The sequence below is a fragment of the Leucoraja erinacea genome, chromosome 25, assembly GCF_028641065.1.
Source record: "Leucoraja erinacea ecotype New England chromosome 25, Leri_hhj_1, whole genome shotgun sequence".
NCBI lineage: Eukaryota > Metazoa > Chordata > Chondrichthyes > Rajiformes > Rajidae > Leucoraja > Leucoraja erinaceus.
Genome location: NC_073401.1, coordinates 16,803,055 through 16,825,538, shown reverse-complemented (window position 1 = coordinate 16,825,538; position 22,484 = coordinate 16,803,055). Strand labels below are relative to the sequence as shown.

Below are 22,484 nucleotides of genomic sequence, written 5' to 3'. Positions count from 1 at the left end.
CCTATCTTTCCCTCTCAATCCCATTCTCATGTCTTCTCCCCATAACCCCAGATACCCAAACTAATTAACAATCTGTCATTTAGAAAATACCCAATGACTTAGCCTCCACAGCGGACAGTGACAATGAATTGCACAGATTCACCACCCACTGACTAAAGAAATTCTTCCTCATTTCATTTCTAAAGGTAAGTCTTTTTATCCTGAGGCTGTGCCCTCTGTTCTTAGACTCTCCCACCAGTGGAAACATCTTCTCCACATCTACTCTATCCAGGTCTTACGCAGTTCGATAAGCTTCATCCTTCTATACTCCAGCGAGTGCAGGCCCAGTGCCGACAAAAGTCGATGTTATGTTGACCCAATCATTCCTGGGATTTCGAGAGGAAGTCAGGGTGTGAGGGGTGAAACACAACCAGGAGTTAGCGGAAGAAAACATTTTTATTCTTTTTGCTTGGCATTTTTAATAAAACTTGAAATAAAAAAAATATCTTACACAGAGAAATGATTGTATGCAGAGAGAAACTGGGACACAGTGTGTCAAGAGTGGAGAGTGAGAGTCCTGGCAGCAGCACAGTTCGCTGTAGCCAGTTCAAACCCTTCCCTCGCCATTACTGAACGGTGGCGAGTGTTACTGAATTTCACACGCACACAGTGTGCAAAATTGTACATTAGTTCAAAAGGTATTTTGACAGGCTATGTTTGCAAGTTGCTCCTGAAAGCTTATCCGGCAGCTGCTGAGAACCTCACTGCTGACTCCATCCTCTGCACTCCAGTGTTCTGCAATGAAATGCACTGTATAATGTGAACTGATCCCTCCTGTAACAGCCAGCACTGCTCCCAGGGCTCTCTGTTTCCCAGGATCATTTTCTCCCCATTCCAGAATGGTTTGAGGCATCACTTCCTGCCAACAGTGAGGCTGCCCTGCCAAGGTTAGGTTGTAGTCAGGCTCCTCGGCTTCTCCTCTTCTCCCTGCCACGTCGCACAGGCAAGGTGGCACACCAAGCAAGTCGCCAAGGCACAAAGGCAGCCTTGTAGACACAGGGAACTGCAGATGCTGGGAATCTTGAGTATAACACAAAGTGCTGGAGGGTCACCTGTCCCGTCCTCCAGAGATGCTGCCTGACCTGCCCAGTTACTCCAGCACTCTAGGTCCTAATGAGAAGCAGGTTTTTTTATCTCCCAGGCTTGGACCCTTAAACCATTAATTTTGTTTTGGTCACTGGAGAGCTGTAAAAGAGTAAAATACAAAAGCCGACACAGAATAAAATAACACAAGGAGTTGACATGCTCCTTTGGGGGACAAAGCTTCACTAATGCAAAATTGACAGACGATTATAATGTCACAAAAAGTCGTCCAGACGAAAGAAGATTCGCTCTAAAGAAAAAAGCATCTCACTGTATCATTGCTGATCAACAGTCTCCAATAAGGTCATGGGAAAGATTCTTTGGTCAGTGTCATTTCATTCACTTTGGCACCTTTGGTTAACGTTCGACCTTCAGGGTGTGGGGAAAACTAAGGGGAAGACACATTCAGGTACATATATTAGAAGTTAAGTCATTTAGCTTTCACTCCCGTTTGGACCGCCGCTGTTTCCTGCCACAGCCGCGCAGCTCCTTGGGTTAACGCTGAGAGGTGTAAGCCCTGCTTTTACACTTTGGCGAGACACGGTCGGTCAGTTATGTCTCCCTCACGGCCAGTTCTGGGGGGGACGGGGCGGGAGACTTTACGTGGGACTCCAACGTGGAGTCTTTGCCGCGTTTCCTGGGAGGTTTTTGAATGGGCGTCCGTTTGGGCGTCTGCTGCTCTCCCGCTTTCTCCTGCTTGGCTTGGGGGGAGCAGTTGACGCTGTGCCGCTCGGGCAAGCTGCAGCGATCCAGGGCAGACAGGCTGGCACTGCCACCCGCTGCCTGCTGCCGCTCCGGAGACGGGCTGATCATCTTCTGGAGGTTGGTGGTGGTGGGGATGACCGGCCGCGGGCTGTTGGCACCGAAGGAGCGCTTGGCTTTCTGCGGGGGTGTGGGTTTCTCCCGCTGCTGGTGCTGGTGCTGGTGAGCCGGGCTCAGCCCGTTCTGCCTGGCGCTGCCCTCCGTCTTGTTCAGGCTCTGGGTCTTCTCCTTGAGCTGAGCCGCCAACATGGTGACCGCCTCTGGGGAGAGGTGTGGGTGAACCACCTCCGGCCGTCCCTTGGCCCTTGGCGGGCTCCTCTGAGACTCTCTCCCCTCGCAGGGCTTCTTGTCGCCGGGGAGAGGAGGAGGAGGAGGTCCACCTCTCTTGGGCGGGCTCTGCACGCCACCGTTGAGATTGGGAAGCTGCTCTGGGCTGGTCCTGCTCCTCTGAGCCCTGCTGCTGGGCTCCTGTTCCCGGGGCCGCTCTTGCCCTCTGTCCTTCCGTCTCAGCTTGACCTCCGCCGACTCTCTCCTCTTATCCTCTGGCCGGCCGCAGACAACGGCCGAGGACTCGCTCAGGTTCCTCCTCCTGCCTTCAGGAGGGCCGTGGTGGACCTCGGCGTGAGGGACTGCCTTCTCCAGAGTCGGAGACCTCGGGTTGGGTTGGCCGGCGCTGAACTTGCCGTGGATCCAGGATAACTTGGGCTTGGTGGAAGGGTCGGGAGGGGGAGGCTTGGTCCGCTCGGGGGACGGCTGTTTGCCGCACGTGTTGGTGTTGTCCCGGCTGCTGCTGGTGTTGGTGCTGATGTCGCTGTCCTTGGACTGTTTGGACAACCGTGCCACCCTGGCGTAAACCGCCCCGCCGCTGGTGGATCCAGAGCCGTTGCTGGAGGCTTCGCTGTCGGACAGTTTCAGCAGCAGCATGTCGCCGGGATCGCCCTTCAAACACGTGTACTCTCCGGCATCCTCCTCGCTGATCGGGGCGGCCGCTCTCTCCATGGCGGTCACCTTCTCACGCACGCCGATCTCCACCATGCTCTCTGTAAAACGGGGACAAAGCTTCACGTCAGAGTGGCCACACCGACAACGGCACATGTTTTCATAAGATCATTAGTCACAGGAGCAGAATTAGGCCATTGGGCCCATCGAATGTGTAGGAAAGAACTGCAGATGCTGGTTTAAATCAAAGGTAGACACAACATGCTGGAGTAACTCAGCGGGACAGGAAGCATCTCCGGATAGAAGGGATGGGTTTGCCTGATCTGCTGAGTTACTCCAGCATTTTGTGTCTACCTTCGGCCCATCGAATGACCACTCCGCCATTCAACCATGACTGATGTATCTCTCCCTCTCAACCCCAGTCTCCCACCTACTCCCCATAGTCTCTGCACGGTGGCGCAGTGGTGGAGTTGCTGCCTTACAGCACCCCAGTTCGATCCTGACTATGGGTGCTGTCTGTACGGAGTTTGGAGTTCTCTCCGTGACCGTTTGGGTTTTCTCCGGGTGCTCTGTTTCCTCCCATACTCCAAAGTGTGGCTTCAATTTAAAAAAAACACATTGTCCAGATGCCTTTTAAATGCTGATATGTTACCTGTCTCAACTACTTCCTCCAGCATCTCGTTCCATATAAAGAAACAAAGTGCTGGAGGAACAGTGCTTCAAGGCAGCATCAGTGGAGGGAATGGACAGGCGATGTTTCAGGTCGGGACCCATCTTCAGTGATGGACTGGGGGGGGGGGGGGGGGGGGGGGGGGAGCTGGAAGGAGCCATGGGGTTGGGGCAAAGTCTGTCGAGTGATAGATGGATACAGGTGAGTGGGGGGTGAACGGCAGATAGGCGGAGTTTGTGACAAAGGCTGGAGGTGATAAGGAGACAAAAGGGTGTCAGAGTAAGAAGGGTAGTGAAATGTAAAGCCAGTGGAATGGGGAAAGAGGAGGTAAATCCCTGTTCTATGTGCTTAATAATAAAGATGCCCCTTCATTGAGCAGTTGACCACAAGAGCATAAATGGTTCGTCCAGAAGAGAAAGGCAACTTTAATCGGGTTTTGTAATCACACACAGCCACTTACTTTCACACACACTCACACGTACATACATATACACACACAAATGCACATGCACACACACTCACATATACAATCGGACATTCATTCACACCAGCACACACACATACGCACACTTGCACATACATTCGCACACTCATGCATACACACACACTACCATTTACACTCACACACACACAGACACATTCACGCACTTACACGCACATCGCTGTACTCACCCTCGTGAGGTACACAGTACACGGGGCCATCGTCTGCTGTGTCGAATGAAGAGAAGGAGCCGTGGGAAGACCAAGAGGGGGAAGGCTGATCCATCATGGAAGGCGGCTCAATGTAGCTACAGTTTAGGGTGTTTTCCATGTCGTGATGGGCCACTGTAAAGACATCACAAGACCAGCAATGAGAATGGTGAACCAACAAAGCGCATGGAGCCCACATCACCTGCTCAGCCGTCAATGACGTGACTCTGCCAGGACTGTTTTGGGCACAGAAGCACTCCAGTCCCTCATCCCCTTGCTTCCCCCACACCTGTCTCCATCAAATGCTATTTTGACTTGCAGCAGCATAACAGGCTCGTAAATGCAATACACCTTCTATCCCAATAGTGAAATGAGAGTGTGGCCTGGGTGGTGTGGGTCTCTGATGGTAATGGCTGGCATTTTAAGGCTGCAGTTGGTATAGATCCCTTCAATTGTGGGGAGGTCAGTACCTGTGTTGGACTGGGCAGTATGTACCACAGTCTTAGACTTCAGAGATACAGCATGCAAATAGGCCCTTCAGTCCACCGAGTCTGCACACACCAGCGATCACCCCCTTACACTAATACTATCCTACACACTACGGACAATTTACAATTTTACTGACGGCACTTAACCTATAGACCTGAATGTATTTGCAGCATGGGGGGAAACCAGAGCACCCGGAGAAAACCCATGCAGTCATTGGGAGAATGTATAAACTCCGTACAGGCAGCACCCGTAGTCAGGATTGAACCCGGGTCTCTGGCACTGTAAGGCAGCAATTCTACCGCAGCACCACCGTGCAGCCCCCTCCTTTGTTCCTGGGCACTCGTGTTGCAGAACCAGGCTATGATGAACCCAGACACAAACTGCCTTCGACACCGTGTTTACTGAGCTCTCCTGTTTCACGTAAAACAGCCGAAAACGCTCTATGTCTCTGTGGCACAGCTTCCTGCTTAGAATAAATCCCCCTTCGCCCCAACCTTGTCCCTACATTGCCCCATGCAGTCTATGCCATCGTCATGCTGAGAAACTGAAAGGCATTTTGCATTGTGAGGTCGGGGGATGCTAACTGAGCTGTTTACTAACATGGATGTGACACCATGGCGATGCCTCAGGAACATGTGAAGAATTCCTAACCTTTGGAGTTTGTGTGGCGCCCAGCTTTGATGTGGGCTCTTTCATTAGCTGCTGCGCCAGCTGCCGGTGATTATGGTGGATCTGCTAATCATTGCTTCCACATCTACCTCCCTATTATGTGCCAAGGGACGCAGGAAAAAAAATAATGTTTCAGGCAAGCTGCCAGGCAGCCGAGACAAAATCCAACCTTGTTTCTCTGTGAGCAGAGAGACTAACAGGAGCATTGGAGCTGCTAACAGGACATTGAACATAGAAAATTACATACATAAAGTTCTGGAGTAACTCAGCGGGTCAGACTGCATCTCTGGACGTGGGTAGGAGATGTTTTTGGTCGAGAGCCTTCAAGTCCCAACCCAAAATACCACATATCCCCGTTCTCCAAAGATGCTGTCTGACCCACTGAGTTACTCCAGCACTTTGTGTTTCTTTTTAAACCAGCATCTGCAGTTCCTTGTTTCTTCATAGAAATTAATAGCACACTAACAGCCCATAATGTCAGACTAAAACTAAAAGATGAATTTTAAAGTTCAGTGTTGAATGCAACCCACAAATATCAGTAAAGATTGGACATAGAATAGTACAGCACAGGGACAGGCCCACAATGTCCATGTTAATGTGAAGATAAACTAATCTCATCTGTCTGTAGGTGATCTAAGTATTCCTCCATTCCCTGCATATCCATGTGCCTATCTAAAAGCCTCTTAAATGCCTCCACCACCACCTCTGGCAGCGCGTTCCAGGCACTCACCCCCCTCTGTATAAAATAATCTTGCCTTAAGACTATGTCCTCTAGTCTTTGACATTTCCACCCTGGGAAAAATGTTTAGTTCAGTTTACTTTAGAGATACTGCATGGAAACTGCTCCTTCGGCCCACCGAGTCCACAATTGAAATTTATACCAAGTCAATTAACCTACACACCTGTACGTCTTTGGAGTGTGAGATGAAACCGAAGATCTCGGAGAAAATCCACGCAGGTCACGGGGAGAATGTACAAACTCCGTGCAGACCGCACCCGTAGTCAGGATTGAACCCGTGTCTCTGGCGCTGTAAGGCAGTAGCTCTACCCCTACGCCACCATGCCTCCCCTATGTTCTGAATGTCTACCCTATCTATGCCTGTCATAATTTGACATAGTTCTATCAGGTAACCAGCCCCTCAACCTCCAGCATTCTAGAGAAAGCAATCAATGATTGTCCAAACTCCCCGTGTAGCTAATTCACTAGAATCCAGAAAAAACAGTGGACCAGACACAGCAATAAAGTCATCACTGAGTTTAAGTGAGCCCAATGATTTGTATCTTGTTTGCTGATGACCAGTTACTGGGTTAATCATGTTTACTTTAGTGTATATAGTTTAGTTCATTATTGTCACGTGTTCCGAGGGGCAGTGAAAACTCACACCCACACAGGTGTGCGATCTCCAGTCAGCAAAAAGACCCCACATGATTACAATCAAGCCATCCACAATGTACAGATACAGGATGAAGGGAATAATGTTTAGTGCAAGATAAAGTCTGATTAAAGATAGTTCAAAGGTTTCCAATGAAGTAGATGGGAGGCAAGAACCACAGTCTAGCTACAGAGTTGTTTGTTGTCAGGAATCCACTGCCACGAGGGATGATAGAAACATAAATGTTCATGGTTTTTCGAAAGGGAATTGGATAAATAGTCAAGAAAGATTATTTGACATAATTATGGGGAGAAAGCAAGGGAATGGGACGGATGGAACTGCCCAACTAAAAACCGATACTAGCTTAATGGGCCGAATGGCCTTGAATTGGGCTATAACATTTCAATGTTCCAATATCTGTATACATCCCTAGAAGATTGAGGAGTTTGGGTATGTCAAAGAATACTCTATCGAGGTTCTAAAGGTATGCAGTGGTGAGATACTGACTGGTAGTATCAGTGCCTGGTTCAGCACACGAATGCCCAGGAATTAAGTAGATTACAGAGAATGGTGGACACTGCCCGGTCCATCATAGGTACTGACCTTCCCTCCATTGAAGGGATCTATAAGAGGCGCTGCCTCAATAATCCAGCCAACATCATCAGAGACCCACACCACGACCCACACCACCATGGCCTCGCTGCTGCCATCAGAAAGTAGGTACCGGGGCCTGAAAACCATGACCATTTGGGAACAGCTTCTTCCCAACCACCATCTTCAGTTTTATTTTTTATCAGTTTTTGAATACTGCACAGAAACAGGCCCTTTGGCCCACCGAGTCCACACTGACCAGCGATCCCCGCACATTAACACTATCCGACACACACTAGGGACAATTTTTTACACATACACCAAGCCAATTAACCTACATACCTGAACGTGTTGGAGGAAACCAAAGACCGCAGAGAAAACCCACGCAGGTCACAGGGAGAACGTACAAACTCCGTACAGACAGCACCTGTAGTCGGGATCGAACCCGGGTCTCCAGCGCTGTAAGGCAGCAACTCTACCGCTGCACCACAGTGGCCGCCCTAAACTCTTGAACACTGCACAACATTAACCACTACCTCAGCAACTATGACCTTCGATGGACAGTGCTGCTGGTTGTACCACGGACTTCAGTTTTGTACGGTTACCGAATATTACTTACTAATTTATTGTATTATTGGTTGTTATATATTTATCTGTGTGCTATTTCATTCATGGGCCTGCAATTCTTCTGCAAGTAAGAATTTCATTGTTTCAGTGTGTCAGTACATATACCATTAACAACTCTTGACTCTTAAAAATAGACCAATTGAATTGTTGATCACCAGTAATTGTTGATGGAACAGTGACAAATAATACACTATTGTGTTTTGCTTTCTGTAAGTTTCATGGAATGCAGCCCAGTTTATTTTAACACACAATCCACACATCATTCTCCAGCTCCAGTTTCTTAGGGATACAATTGCAAACATATTGTGGTTCTGCTTTCTATCCACAGAAATAAATATTTCAATTGATACTGTTTCCAACCTCATTTATAAAATGTGGAAAAAAATCTGAGTGCTTCTTGTTCTCAGCTGTGCGTGGCCAATGTGCAACTTTCAGAGTAATAAGCTGTCACATAAAAGATTAATAGGAAAATAAAAGCATCTATTAAATGTTTCAAAAGTCCCAAAATATTAGGTCATACATCGGCAAGAATCTCCTCCTGATTGTCCCTGCCAACCCTCTCTCAGATGACGAATCAGTGTTTCTCCACATTTAATCACACTTGGAAGTAGCATTGAAAGTAGGAAGACCATCAATGTTGCCGAGAGACACAAGAGAGGCTAAAATCTGGAGCAAAAAACAAACTGCTAGAGGAGACGAAATGTGTAGGAAGTAAATGCAGATGCTGGTTTACACTGAAGATAGACACAAAAAGCTGGAGTAACTCAGCGTGTCAGGCAGAATCTCTGGAGAAAAGGAATAGGTGACGTTTCGGGTCTAGACCCTCCTTCAGACTGAGAGTCAGGTGAGAGGGAAACTAGAGGTATGAAAAGGTACAGAGCAAATCAGAGGTGACTCAGGAAATGTGGAGCCCACAATGGTCCATTGTTGGCTGTGGAAGAGGTGATAATGAAAGGAAACCAACAGTGAAACTAGCAGGACGATGAGAATGGGGGAGGGATGGAGAGAGAAAGGGAACTGCTGGAGGAACTAGTTGGGTGAAACAGCATCTGTTGGCGGGGGAAAGGAATTCTTGATGATTCGGATCAAGCCTGCACTAGGACAAAAGAGAGACACAAAGTGTTGCAGTAACTCAGCGGCTCAGGCAGTATCTCTGGAGAACATGGATAAGTGAAACTTCAGGTTGGGGCCCTTCGTCAGACTTTCAATATTGGGATGTCCTGTTGAAGGGTCTTGACTCAAAGTCTCAATCGTTCCTTTCTCCCTCCATGGATGCTTGATTACTACAGGTGACAGAGGTTGTGGGAATATGGCAGCAGGAGAATGCGGTTAGGACGGAGAGATAGATCAGCCATGATTGAATGGCGGAGTGGACTTGATGGGCTGAATGGCCAAATTCTACTACTATTATGAACGTATGCTGCTTGACCCGCTGAGTTGCCCCAGCATTGGAGACTTAGCTCACCAACTTCTGTTCGGCCTAAGTGTCCAGGGGGTCAGATTGTGTCAGGGAGGAAAAGCTAGCGATAAATTCACTGGCTCAGCTCTATAAATAACAATACCACTAAGCTGCTGTGCTCTCTTCAATGCCCTGTTCCCCAGCCATAACCCAAGTGGACTTGACAGTGCATGTCTATCGGGCTGGCCACGGAAAGGTTCAAACATCACCTCGCTTGGGCTAGTTTGGAACAGCCACAGTCAGGAGGTTTCTAGATGGGAGCTTTAAACTTTATACCATGACTTGACATCTACCTCAAAGTTTTCCAAGGGTGAGTTTGATTTCCATAACGTGCAGCTTTGTATATTTAAACAAAACTGCAAGAATGTTTACTTTTCCATTTGGTTCCTTGGAGAGTTTAGATTAAAAAATATTTAACGCAGCAGTTTCCAATAAAATAACCCAGGGCTATGGAACTAAAAAAAGGCTGCTTTAAAATTGGAACCAATGGAAAGTGAACATGAAGTACATCTGATTTCTGGCATGTTCATTAATTGGCCCATTCCTAATCTCAATTCAGTGCCGTACATTAGCAAGATATTCACGTTGGAGTAAATTTTAACACAAAAACAATTTGTACTTATTCTGTCCTCCAAAACTGGTAGAATGTTCAAATTACTTCACCGGGTACGATCAAAAAATAGATATATGAGGGCAAATACAGTAGTCATACAGGACGGAAACAGGCCCTTCGGCCCCACTCATCCATACCATCCAAGATTGCCCCATCTAAGCTGGTCCCATTTGCCCGCATGTGGCCCGTGTCTCTCGAAACCTTAGTAGACTCAAAATGCTGGACTAACTCGGCGGGGCAGGGAGCATCTCTAGAGAAAATGGATAGATGATGTTTCAAGTCTGAAGAAGGGTCTTGACCCGAAAACGCACCTATATATTTTCTCCAGGCAGCACAGTGGCGCAGTGGTAGAGTTGCTTCCTCACAGCACCAGAGACCCGGGTTTGATCTTGCCTACAGGTGCTGTATGAACGGAGTTTGTACATTCTCTCTGTGACAACGTGAGCTTTCTCCGGGTGCTCCGGTTTCCTCCCACACTCCAAAGGCGTACAAATTTGTAGGTTAATTGGTTTCGATAGTAATATAAATTGTTGCTAGTGTGTAAGATAGTGCTGGCTTGATAGTCCAGGGTCATCCCTGGTCACTGATAACTCGGTGGGCCAAAGGGCCTGTTTCCTTGCTATATCTCTAAAGTCACGTCTAAAGTAAACTCCAGACATGTGTGACCAGCTGAGTTACTCCAGCATTTTCTGTCTCTCCTTCTCAACCTTTCTTGCCCATGTACTTATTGAAATGTCTTTTAAAAATTGTTATTGTGCTCACTTCAAGCAGCTCATTCCACAGATCCGCCAACGTTCTTGAATGAAATATACATTTGTGCAAACTAAATGTCATTGTGTTTGCAAACAAACTGCTCACCTACAACCTTGGGGAATTTCTGCCGTTTAATGGGAATTCTTGGCAGCTTGGTGCTGATCTGACTGATGGTGCCACGTAGACGCCGCCGTGCCTGCTTGCCTCTGACAGTGATGACCTGGTTCGAACTGGAATGGGGATAAAGCATAGTGTTAGTTAATGACAACCACTCTGCAAATCTCTTCCTGCGGGGGGGGAAGGGGTTGCATCTCAGGTGTTCCAGTTCACTGTGCACTGTCCAGCCACATGCACTGCTCATAGAGTCATAGAGTGTGGAAACAGGCCCTTCTGCCCAACATGCCCATGCCGACCACACAAAAACGAATCTTCTCAGCAGCACTTCTAAAAGTCAATGATATAGTCATAGAGTCATACAGCATGTAATAGACCATTTGGCCCAACATTCCCACTCCGACCAACATGCCCCATCTACACTTATCCCACCTGCCTGCGTTTGGCCCATATCCCAATCATCCGATCCTATCCATGTATCTGTGTAAATGTTTCTGGACCATAGTGATAGTGACATTAATATCATCCATAGGTCTGTGCCCAGAAATGTATTCCCTGTTGGTACTGCAAACGTCACTGAGGAATAGTTTTACATTTTTAGGTTTACTTTTTAATTTTAGATTTAGGCCTTTTTTCCTGCTGCATCTAAACCCAAATTTCACCCTGATCAGGACATGTGACACCAAAACACTCTTTGACTCTCTCGAACCTAGACAGATACAGCATGGAAACAGGCCTCACCACGCACCAAGTCCACGCCGACCATCGATCATCCCTTCACACTAGTTATCCCACTTTCCCATCCACTCCCTGCACACTGCGGGCAATTTACCAAGAGCCAATTAACCTACAAATCCGCATGTGTTTGGGATGTGGGTGGAAAACAGAGCGCCTAGAGGAAACCCATGCAGTCACAGGGTGTGCGTGCAAACGCCCCACAGAAAGCAGCCGAGGTCAGGATCGAACCTTGGTCTCTGGTGCTGTGAGGTAGCGGCTCTACCTGTTGCACCGCTGTGACTCAACACGCTACACCATCCATCTGAAGTTCAGCTTCATTAGCTTCAGCAGAACAGATTTCAAAGGCTCTGCCAGTTCCATCCAGACCCATTAGTCAACATTGCCCAGCCTTTCATTCTCCGTTATATTGCAAATGTTGGGGGAGAAAATTGTCTTTGGTCTTTTCTTTTTGCTGTCAAAATGGACGGATGACTCTCCCACATTATTCTAGTCCACACATCCAATTTATCTTAATTTCTTTCCAGCTTCCTTGTGCCCTCTTCATAGTTTAGTAAGAACAGCAAATTTAGCAACCAAACCATTTATAACTTAATCTTGGAAAACTTGCAAAGAGTTTTGGCCTCAGCACCATCCATGTGGTATGCAACCCTGTGGTGTGTGGTCTTGCTAACCACATGAATCCTATTTATGCTTACAGTTTGCTAACCAGCCAACCTTCTATACATGTCAGACACAAGTCTGAAGAAGAGTTCGGCTATCCATTTTCTCCAGAGATGCTGCCTGACCCGCTGAGTTACTCCTGCACTTTGTGTAATTTTTTCTGTGACTGCCACTTTCTAAAGGTTTACACTATGAGCTTTTACTTTCAACAATAATCCCTGATCTGGCACCTTATCTTACGGCTTCCAGAGATCACAGGAGCGTACAGCTACCCATTCCCCTTCATTACACAAAGTGTTGGATGAACTCAGCGGGTCAGGCAGCCTTTGTGGAGGGAATTGCAGTTTATCATTCGATATTCAATGCTCCCCAAATAGACACATCCAAAGGCTTGGATAGAGTGGATGTGGGGAGGATGTTTCCACCCAGTGGGAGAGTCTAGGACTAGATGTCATAGCCTCAGAATTAAAGGACTTCCTTGAGGAAGGTGATGAGGAGGAATTTCTTTAGTCATAGGGTGGTAAATCTGTGGAATTCTTAGCCGCAGAAGACTATGAAGCCAAGTCAATGGATATTTTTAAGGCAGAGATAGATAGATTCATGATTGGTGTCAGAAGTTAAAGGGAGAAGTCAGGACAATGGGTTAGGAGGGAGAGATAGATCAGCTATGATCGAATGGCGGAGCAGACTTGACGGGTCGAATGGCCTAATTCCGCTCCTAGCTCTTATGACTTTATGATATATCTAAAATATAGAAACATAGAAACATAGAAAATAGGTGCAGGAGTAGGCCATTCGGCCCATCGAGCCAACACCGTCATTCAATATGATCAGGGTATTTCATGCAGAATCAGTACCCCATTCCTACTTTCCCCTCATATGCCTTGATTCCATTAGCCCTAAGAGCTATATCCAACTCTCTCTTGAATATATCCAGTGAATTGGTCTCCACTGCCTTCTATGGCAGAGAATTCCACAGATTCACAACTCTCTCGGTGAAAATGTTTTTCCTCATCTCAGTCCTAAATGGCCTACCCCTCATTCTTAAACTGTGAGCCCTGGTTCTAGACTTCCCCTACATCGGGAACATTTTTCCTGCATCTAGCCTGTCCAATCCTTTAATAATTTTATATATTTCTATAAGATTACCTCTCATCCTTTAAAATTCCAGTGAATATAAGCCCAGTCAATCCATTCTTTCATCACATGTCAGCCCCGCCATCCCAGGAATAAACCTGGTGAACCTCAATAGCAAGAATATCCTTCCTCAAACTAGGAGACCACAACTGCACTCAATACTCCAGATGCAGCCTTATCAGGGCCCTGTACAACTGCAGTATGACCTCCTTGCTCCTATACTCAAATCCTCTTGCTATGTAGGCCAACTGCCATTTGCTTTCTTAACTGTCTGCTGTACATGCACGCTTACTAACCAATAACCTTTGGTTTAGTTTACGGGATAAATGGTTTAGAGGAGATCTGAGGTATATTTTATCTGAAGAAGGATCTCGACCCGAAACGTTACCCAGTCCTTCTCTCCAGAGATGCTGCCTGACCCGCTGAGTTACTTCAGCTATTTGTGTCTATCCTCCCCAGATGTTGCCTGGCCCACTGAGTTCCTCCAGCACATTGTGTTTGATCTAGATTGCAACATTTGCGGTTTTGTGTGTCACCAGTTCCCCTTTACTCACGGCATGTGTTTTCTCTTCAAAGAACATTTATAAATTGATTTTCCTTTCATGAAACCATGTTGAATTTACAAGAATATTTTGAATTTTTCTCAGTTCCTCATTTAGTATTTTCTTCAAACATTTTTCTATAAAAGATGTTCAGCTAACTGGCCAACAGTTTTCTGTTTTCTGTTTCCCTGCCCTTTTAAGTGAATAAGTTACATCTGCTATTTTCAAATCCAATAGAAACTTCCCCGAATCTAAACCTGGGAATTTTGTTGATTTTTTTTTTCCAGCGATGCAGCATGGAAACTGGCTCTTCGACCAACTGAGTCCACACCGACCCCCAGCCATAGTTCTTCTATGTTATCCCACTTTCTCATGACCGCATTAACTATCTCAATTGGCCGCTTCTCTTGAGACTCTGGGACGTAGACCATCAGGACTCTGGGATTTGTCAGCCTGAAGGTTCATACATTGTACAGGACTACAATCCTGGCCGTAGAGTCATACAACACAGAAACAGGCCCTTCAGCCCAGTTAGTCCATGCTGACAAAGATTTCCCATCTACACTAGTCCTACCTGCCCAGGTTTGGTCCATATCCGTTTAAACCATTCCTATCCAAGTGCTTGTCGAAATGTCTTTTAAACATTGTTCTTGTACCTGAAAGTATTTTTTCCAAATTCCTCCCTTTTTCCGAATTCTCCATTGTTAATTCCCCACTCTCTTTAGTAACAGTAAGCCCTTTTTTTTAAAATATTTTCTATATGAAATATATATACGTGTGTATACACACACTCACACACACACACACACATATATACATATATATATTTATATATCAGTTCGTGCATTTCTAGCTCGTTGTAAATAAAACAAATTCTTCTTCCTTTATTAATCTATGAGGCAACATTTGTTGTTCTTATTGTTCAATTGAACCTTCTGATCTGACATGCATCTTTCTGCAATTATGTTTGTCAGTAAGTTTGATACTCTCATTGACCACATTTGGTGGAATTCCCCATGGTATTTCTCTCCTTCATTGGATATATCTTTTCTCTGTATTCTGAAAGATTCCCTTTAAATCTATTGCTACATCTCAACTCATTGATCTTGTAACCTAATTTTCCAGTTCACGTTAACAGTTTCTACTTTCATGCTTTCACGATTTCCCTGATTTAAGTTTCAGCTACAAGCCTTGTATTTATGCTCCTCTCCTTCAAAAGGAATGTAAACTTTAACCATATTTTGATTGCTAATACTTAAGGAAGCCTTCATTCATTCAGTGGTCATTAATTATAATTCTGTCTCCTTGTACCACACCAGGTCTAGTGTTGCATGCTTTTTCATTGACAAAGATGTGCAGTTATAACAAACTATCCTTTAAACATTCTTTTAACTCTTCATCTAGAACTCTTTATCTCGGCTACTTCTGCTATTTCCCCCAGACATTGTGGCTACAACACTCCGGCCAGACATGGTCCTGTGGTCCAAAGCAGCCGAGTTAGCATACGTCATGGAATTGACAGTGCCATGGGAAGATGGTGTTGAAGAAGCTTATGAGAGGAAAAAGACCAAGTACTCTAAACTGGCAACTGAAGCTGCCCAGAATGGCTGGAAAACCAAGATTTCCCCTGTAGAAGTGGGATGCAGAGGATTCGTTGCTGAATTTATGACCAGTCTATTGAAGAAAATGGGGGTGAAGGGTCCCTCCAACAAGCAATCAACTCACAGTCAAATTCTGCAGGAAAAAGCTGCAATTGGATTTGGATTAAAAGGAAAGACAACAATTGGACTGCAAGATGAAGACAGGAGGGAATGGGGGGGGGGGGGGGGGGGGGGTGTACCTGGAATGCCAGGTATCACCGTTGAGCTGTCTGGAGACGTTGTGGACTTATCAATGAAATGTCAGAGAAGGAGGGTGCCCACCTAAAGACCCTGATGATGTACCTACCCTACCTTTCACCACTCCAATCCCACTGCTAATATCAAGAGTGCCAAATTACTACAGGGATTGAAACATCAAGTCCTATTAGCTCTACTGCTCATCTGATTTTTCTTGCCGATATGGAGATTAAAAACCTCCAACATTATAGTTACCCCTTTATCACAAGCTCCCATTATTTTCTCCACTATACCCTGTCCTACCATCTGTTTATCATTCTGGGCTTTATATACCGATCACAAAGTGACTTCTTGCCTTTATTATCTCTTATCTTCCACAAATTGCCTCTTATTTCCTGGCTTCTGAAAATGTTATGATCCCTGTCTATTGAACACAGACCATCCTTAATTAACAGAGCCACTCGTTATCTTTTCCTACCTTCCTGCACTTCCAAAGTATAAAGTCCTTTCAACACCTTTAAGTCCCAATCAACATCATCCTGCTGTTATTTTGGACCAGAGTATGAATTGAGAAATATCAATGAGCTTCAGGAAGGTCATTTTTGGGGCAGCCAGTGGCGCAGCAGTAGAGTTGCTGCCTTACAGCACTCCAGACCCTGGTTTGATCCTGACTGTGGGTGCTGTCTGTACGGAGCTTGTACGTTCTCCCTGTGACCACGTGGGTTTTCTCCGGGTGCTCCGGCTTCCTCCCACACTCAAAAGACATACAGGTTTGTAGCTTAATTGGCTTCAGTGAAATGATAATCCTTCCATAGTGTGTAGGATAATGCTAGCGTACGGGGTGATCGTTGGTCGGCATGGACTCAGTGGGCCGAAGGGCCTGTTTCCGTGCTGTATCTCTAAAGTATAAAGTAAAGTCTAAAGTTGTGACCTGTTACAACAGATGGAGCAGACAAGCATCTCATCAGTTGACACCAAACTCAAGCAATGGTGATAGTCTGACCTTTTCAAGAGAGAGTTAGATTTAGCTCTAAGGACTAATGGAATCAAGGGATAGGGGGAAAAAGACGAAACAGGGTACTGATTTTGGATGATCAGCCATGATCATATTGAATGGCGGTGCTGGCTCGAAGGGCTGAATGGGCTACCCCTGCAACAATTTTCTGTGTTTCTATGTTTCCATATTAAAAGAGCTGAGAGATTGGGAGCGTGATTGTCTGAGAATTGACCCCTCTACCCGCGTGGTGGAGTACTCACTCATTTCCTTGATTCTTCTTGTGACAGAGACAGTAGCAGCACGAGAACAGCAGGAGCAGGAGTAACAGGAACAGTATCAGACAGCCGGCTGCGATCACTCCAACTCGCCCATTGGAACCTGCGTCGAGAGGAAGAGAGGTGAGCAGCCCAAGAAACAGACAAACCTGCATCCTCTCCATGAGACATAGGAGCACAATTAGGCCATTCGGCCCATCGAGTCTGCTCTGCCATTCTATTTTCCCTCTCAGCCCCATTCTCCTGCCTGCTCTCCATCGCCTTTGATGCCTTTCCTAATCAAGAATCTACTTTATTAAGCACAACAGGGTGGCAGATTGGCGCAGTGGTAGAGTTTTTCCCCTTACAGTGCCAGAGACCCGGGTTCGTTCCTCACTATCTCAGCTGTCTTAATGGAGTTTGCACCATTCTCCTGTGGGTTTTCTCCGGGTGCTCCGGTTTCCTCCCACACTCCAAAGATGTACAGGTCTGTAGGTCACGAGCTCTGTAAATAGTCCCTGGTGTGAAGGATGGAACTAGTGTACGGATGATTGCAGGTCGGCACGGACTCGGTGGGCAGAAGGGCTGTTTCCAAATTGGATTCCAGGATGGATCAACAAGTTACAATGAAGATAGACACAAAAAGCTGGAGTAACGCAGCGGGACAGGCAGCAGCTCTGGAGAGAAGGAATGGGTGAGACCCTTCTTCAGACTCGAAACGTCACCCATTCTTTCTCTCCAGAGATGCTGCCTGTCCCGCTGAGTTACTCCAGCTTTTTGTGTCTATCTTCAGTTTAAACCATTATCTGCAGTTCCTTCCTACAAGTTACGTTGAAGGACGTGGATATTTGAAACTGATTTTTATATTGAATTTTTCTATTATGAAATACACAGTATATTAGTGTTGAACTGAAAAATACAAAGTTGATGGAATGTTACAGAGACATGAGCAAACTTTACATCACAGTTTTACAAAGAAATGAGGAATATCAGCACATGCTACTTAAAAATGGGAATTACATTCATTTATCATCGGCTGGGAACGAGGAATGTACCAGATTGATGGACTGAGAGGTTCATACTTGATTAGAGTGTAACGTGCAGTTCTGGTCGTCCCATTACAGGAAAGATATGGAGGCTTTGGAGAGGTTGCAGAAGAAGTTTGCTGCCTGAATTAGGTGGTATTAGCTACAAGGAGTGGTTGGACAAACCTCAATGCCGGAGGTTGAGGGGAGACCTGATAGAAGTACGTACAATTATGAGGGGCAGAGATACAGCAGGTAGGACTTTTTCTTCTCCCTAGAATAGAAATGTCAAAGACTAAAGTGCATAGCTTTAAGGTAAGAGGGGCAAAGCTTAAAGGAGACGTGCCACCCTAATGTTGTACACAGTGGGTGGTGGGTGTCTGGAATGTGCTGTCAGGGGTGATGTTCTATTTATTTATTTATTTATTTATTTATTTATTTATTTATTTCCTACTTGTGTTTTAATGTTGCTTTTTTTTACCTGCACTTTTTTTTTAAACTCTTCGTACTGTTTTTACAGGAACTGGATTGTTTTTATTTATGCGTGAAATGTTTAAGTTTTTATGTGCGATGTATTCCCTGAGAAACGTCTTCTCATTTTGCACGGTACAATTGTTGCTTTGCATGATGACAATAAAAGGACGATAATGATAATGAGAATGATAAATACTGTAGTTTGAGATCTTCCCTCAAACTCTCGCGTCCCAGAGATAACAATCCTGATTTGTCCAAACTCTCCGTGCAACTAATATCACCTAACCCCTGGGGTCAAGGAAGGAGCCTTCAGGTCGCAGCCCTGTTTCCACCAATCATTCCACCACCACACACAAGAAGCGACAAGACAGACACCATTGTACGCAGATGCCGAGACGTGTGGTCGACTCTGGCTGAACAACTTCAAATCTTGTGTGTGGACTCGATAAGAAGAAAACCTAAACCCTGTGTACAAACCTTACCCCACACATCTCCATTAAACTTATCCCATACATCTCTATGCCCTTTGACATTTCCACCCAGGAAAAAAGATTTTGACTGCCGATAAACTCATATCCCTCTCATCATTGTATCTTCTTCTCTGGCCTTCCCTCAGCCTCCGATGCTCCAGAGAAAACAAGCCAGGTTTTGGCCATGACCTTAATGAGTGGCAAAACAAGCTTTCAAACTTACTCCTGCTCTTATTTCACATGTTTTTAAGAGATAAAGTGATACGATCTTGCTAAGACGCCTCAGCAATAATTGTGTCAGGAACGCGCAACACTTATCCAGAGATTTGCTTCCATTGAAGGGGCACACAGCCATGTCATGTGGGCATTATTGTACTTGGTCATCTGCTCAGACAAATATAGAGTCTGGCAGGGCTCCCATGTGATTGCTCGTTCATACACAGGCGCCAGAGTATCCAAACTGAGGGAAAACCCGGACAAAAGCTCCATTCACAAAGTGTCCTTAATCTGTCATCTAGCTGCATGATCCCGGGGGCAACATCCTCAGCCCAAGCTGCAACCTTCAGCCGCTTCATCAATGAACATCTTTCTTTCAGAGGATCGGTTCAAAAATAACCCTGCAGAGTTTTGCTCCATTCACAATTCCGCTACTATTAAGCCGCGTAGCCTGTCCAGTTCTCAGCTGAGCTTCAGCTTTGAGAGAAGATAGACACTGGAGTAACAGGGGGCCAGGCAGCATCTCTGGGAGGATTGGATGAAGTGTCGGGTCGAGACCCTTCTTCAGACTGACTCCCAGTTCAGCTTTGAGAGAGTGAATGTGGAGGTGTGAAGATTATGCATCTATCTTTCTTTGTTTTCCTCTGGATTTTCAGCTTGAAGAATACCTCGTACCGTGACAGACAGGGTTGCACTAACAACCATCCCACTGTTATCTGGCCAAGAAGCTCGGAGCTTTATCCAAAACCCCCAGGCACATTAGATGCCTTCACTGCCAAAGCTCCCCCTTTTTCCTCTCTGTTTGATGGCAAATTAAAATGGGTGGAAGATCCTCCATCAAAGTGCAACTCACACACCGAGCAACCATGCCATCTCCCACCTGAGTGAATGATCCCAGCCTCCAGGAGCAACCATAGAACATACAGTACAGGAACAGGCCCTTCAGTCCACAATGTCTGTGCTGAACCTGATGCCGACCAACTCTGACCTGCCTGCATATAATCTGTATCCATCCACTCCCTACACATCTATGTGCCTATCCAGTAGTCTCTTAAATGTAAATGCAAATATGGTGCCAAGATCAAGGGTGGCACGGTGGCACAGCGTTAGAGTTGCTGCCTTACAGTGCTAGAGACCCAGGTTCAATCCTGACTATGGGTGCTTGTCTGTATGAGTTTGTAGGTTCTCCCTGTGATCTGCATGGGCTTTCTCCGAGATGTACGGTCTCCTCCCACACTCCAAAAACATACAGGTTTGTAGGCCTATTGGCTTGGTATGAATGTAAATTGTCCCTAGTGTGTGGGACAGTGTTAATCTGTGGGTGATTGCTGGTCTGTGCGGTCTCGGTAGGACGAAGGAGCTGTTACCATGCTGTATCTCTAAACTGAACTAAACTAAGACGTGGTGTTTTTGATTTTAACAGCGGATCCGGCTACTCCGGAATGAACAATATCTAACTCCATTCATTTGTTACAAGAATGATGAGCTTCAATAAATGGCCCTTAGTTTGGAGTTCATCCAAGCCCAGGGGTCATTATAAAATAAGCATTTCACTGCTTTATTCAATCTGACCAATGGTTTGCTTCACTGACACTGGAATTCCTTCCCCGTCCAGTGGGGAAATAATTGCCAAAGCTTTAAAATAACCATTCTTTCCCCAAAACCTTTTGACTCTTACCGAGAATGCAGGTGCCGTAGACTGGGTCACAGTTGGCCTCGATGCAGGGGCATGGGTATACACAGTTGGCTCCGTAGAGTCCCGAGGGACAAGTCATGTTGCAGCTGGTGAAGGAAAGGGAGAGGTCAACATTGGAGAAACGGCTTTTAGTTTAGTTTTAGTGATAGAGCGTGGAAACAGGCCCTTCGGCCCACCGGGTCTGCGCCAACGAGAGACCCCCCTGCACTAGTTCTATCCTCCAGATTAGGGACAATTTACTGAAGCCAATTTAGTCAAGTCAAGTCAATTTTATTTGTATAGCACATTTAAAAACAACTCTCGTTGACCAAAGTGCTTTACATTAGTGCAGGTACTAACTTGCTACAAACAGTGGTACATAGATCAACAATACATACATAAATACATACAGCGCTCCCTCAGAAGATCTCAATAAAGGCTTGAGAGTAGAAATAACCTGCAAACCTTAGTTAGGCACAAAATGCGAGATTAACACAAATTGGTCAGGCAGCATCTCTGCAGAGGAGGAAGAGGAGATATTTCAGAAATCCCACATATTCCTGTTCTCCAGGGATGCATCTGACCCTCGGAGTTAATCCAGTAGTTAGTATCTATCTTCATTATAAACCAGCATCTGCAGATCCAACCTACAAACCTGCATGTCTTTGGAATGTGGGAGGAAACTGGAGCACCCACATGTTCACTGGGAAAACCGTACAGATTCCATACAGACAGCACCCGTAGTCAGGATCGAACCCAGATCTCGGGCGCTGTAGCCCTCCAGCCTGCGCAACCTATCCCTATAGCTCAGGCCCTCAAGTTCTGGCAACATCCTCGTAAATCTCCAGCTTAATGGCATATTCCCTGCAGCAGGCTGACCAAAACTGAACAAAAGCCAACTGTAATTCCAAGTACTGGGGACTATCAGACTCCATGGAGGGAACATTGAGTGAAACAGAATTGGACTGCTGGCTCACCATCACTACATTACATAACGTCTGCATTCTCTTCACCTTTAAGAGAAAGAGAAACAGAGGTAATGGTTCAGAAAGACTCCCGGACTGATGCTACCTGGCCCACTGAGCATTTCCAACAATTTCTGTTTTATTTCAGATTGTCGTCACCAATTTATTTTTTTCATTTACATTCCCAGAGTTAAGAATGTTTAATTGGCATGTGTGCCTGCCACGGAACAATGAAATTCTTACTTGCTGCAGCTTTACATGCCTACAAAAAGCAATAACATGCAGATATATATGGAGTAATATGTAAAATAGGCAATATGTAGGGAATACATAGGGAAAAGACAAGGTGGATGAACAGGGTCTTTCACCCAGGGTAGAAGGAATCAAGGACCAGAGGACATAGGTTTACGATAAGAGGGGAAAGATTTAATAGGAACCTGAGGGACAATTTTTTCACTCAGAGGGTGGTGGATATATGGAATGAGCTGCCAGAGGAGGTATTTGAGGAAGGTACTTAAACAGCATTTAAAGGACACTTGGACGTACATGCATAGGAAAGGTTTAGAGGGATATGAGTTTAGAAGAATGCGGGGGGACCTCATTGAAACATACAAAGAGAATG

The 22,484-nt window shown here is 45.8% G+C and overlaps 1 protein-coding gene across 1 annotated transcript in view; it reads right to left on the bottom strand.

Annotated features, from left to right (window-relative positions):
* Positions 1–416: 416 nt before the first annotated feature.
* Positions 417–22,484, bottom strand: part of scarf2 (scavenger receptor class F, member 2) — a 59,827-nt gene continuing 37,759 nt past the window's right edge. The window contains exons 7-11 of the mRNA XM_055655871.1: positions 20,901–21,004; positions 17,044–17,161; positions 10,863–10,987; positions 4,166–4,318; positions 417–2,924 (exon numbers count right to left, since the gene is read on the bottom strand). Coding sequence (XP_055511846.1) covers positions 1,675–2,924; positions 4,166–4,318; positions 10,863–10,987; positions 17,044–17,161; positions 20,901–21,004 — 1,750 coding nt within the window. The 3' untranslated portion in view covers positions 417–1,674. The remainder of the gene's footprint in view (positions 2,925–4,165; positions 4,319–10,862; positions 10,988–17,043; positions 17,162–20,900; positions 21,005–22,484) is intronic.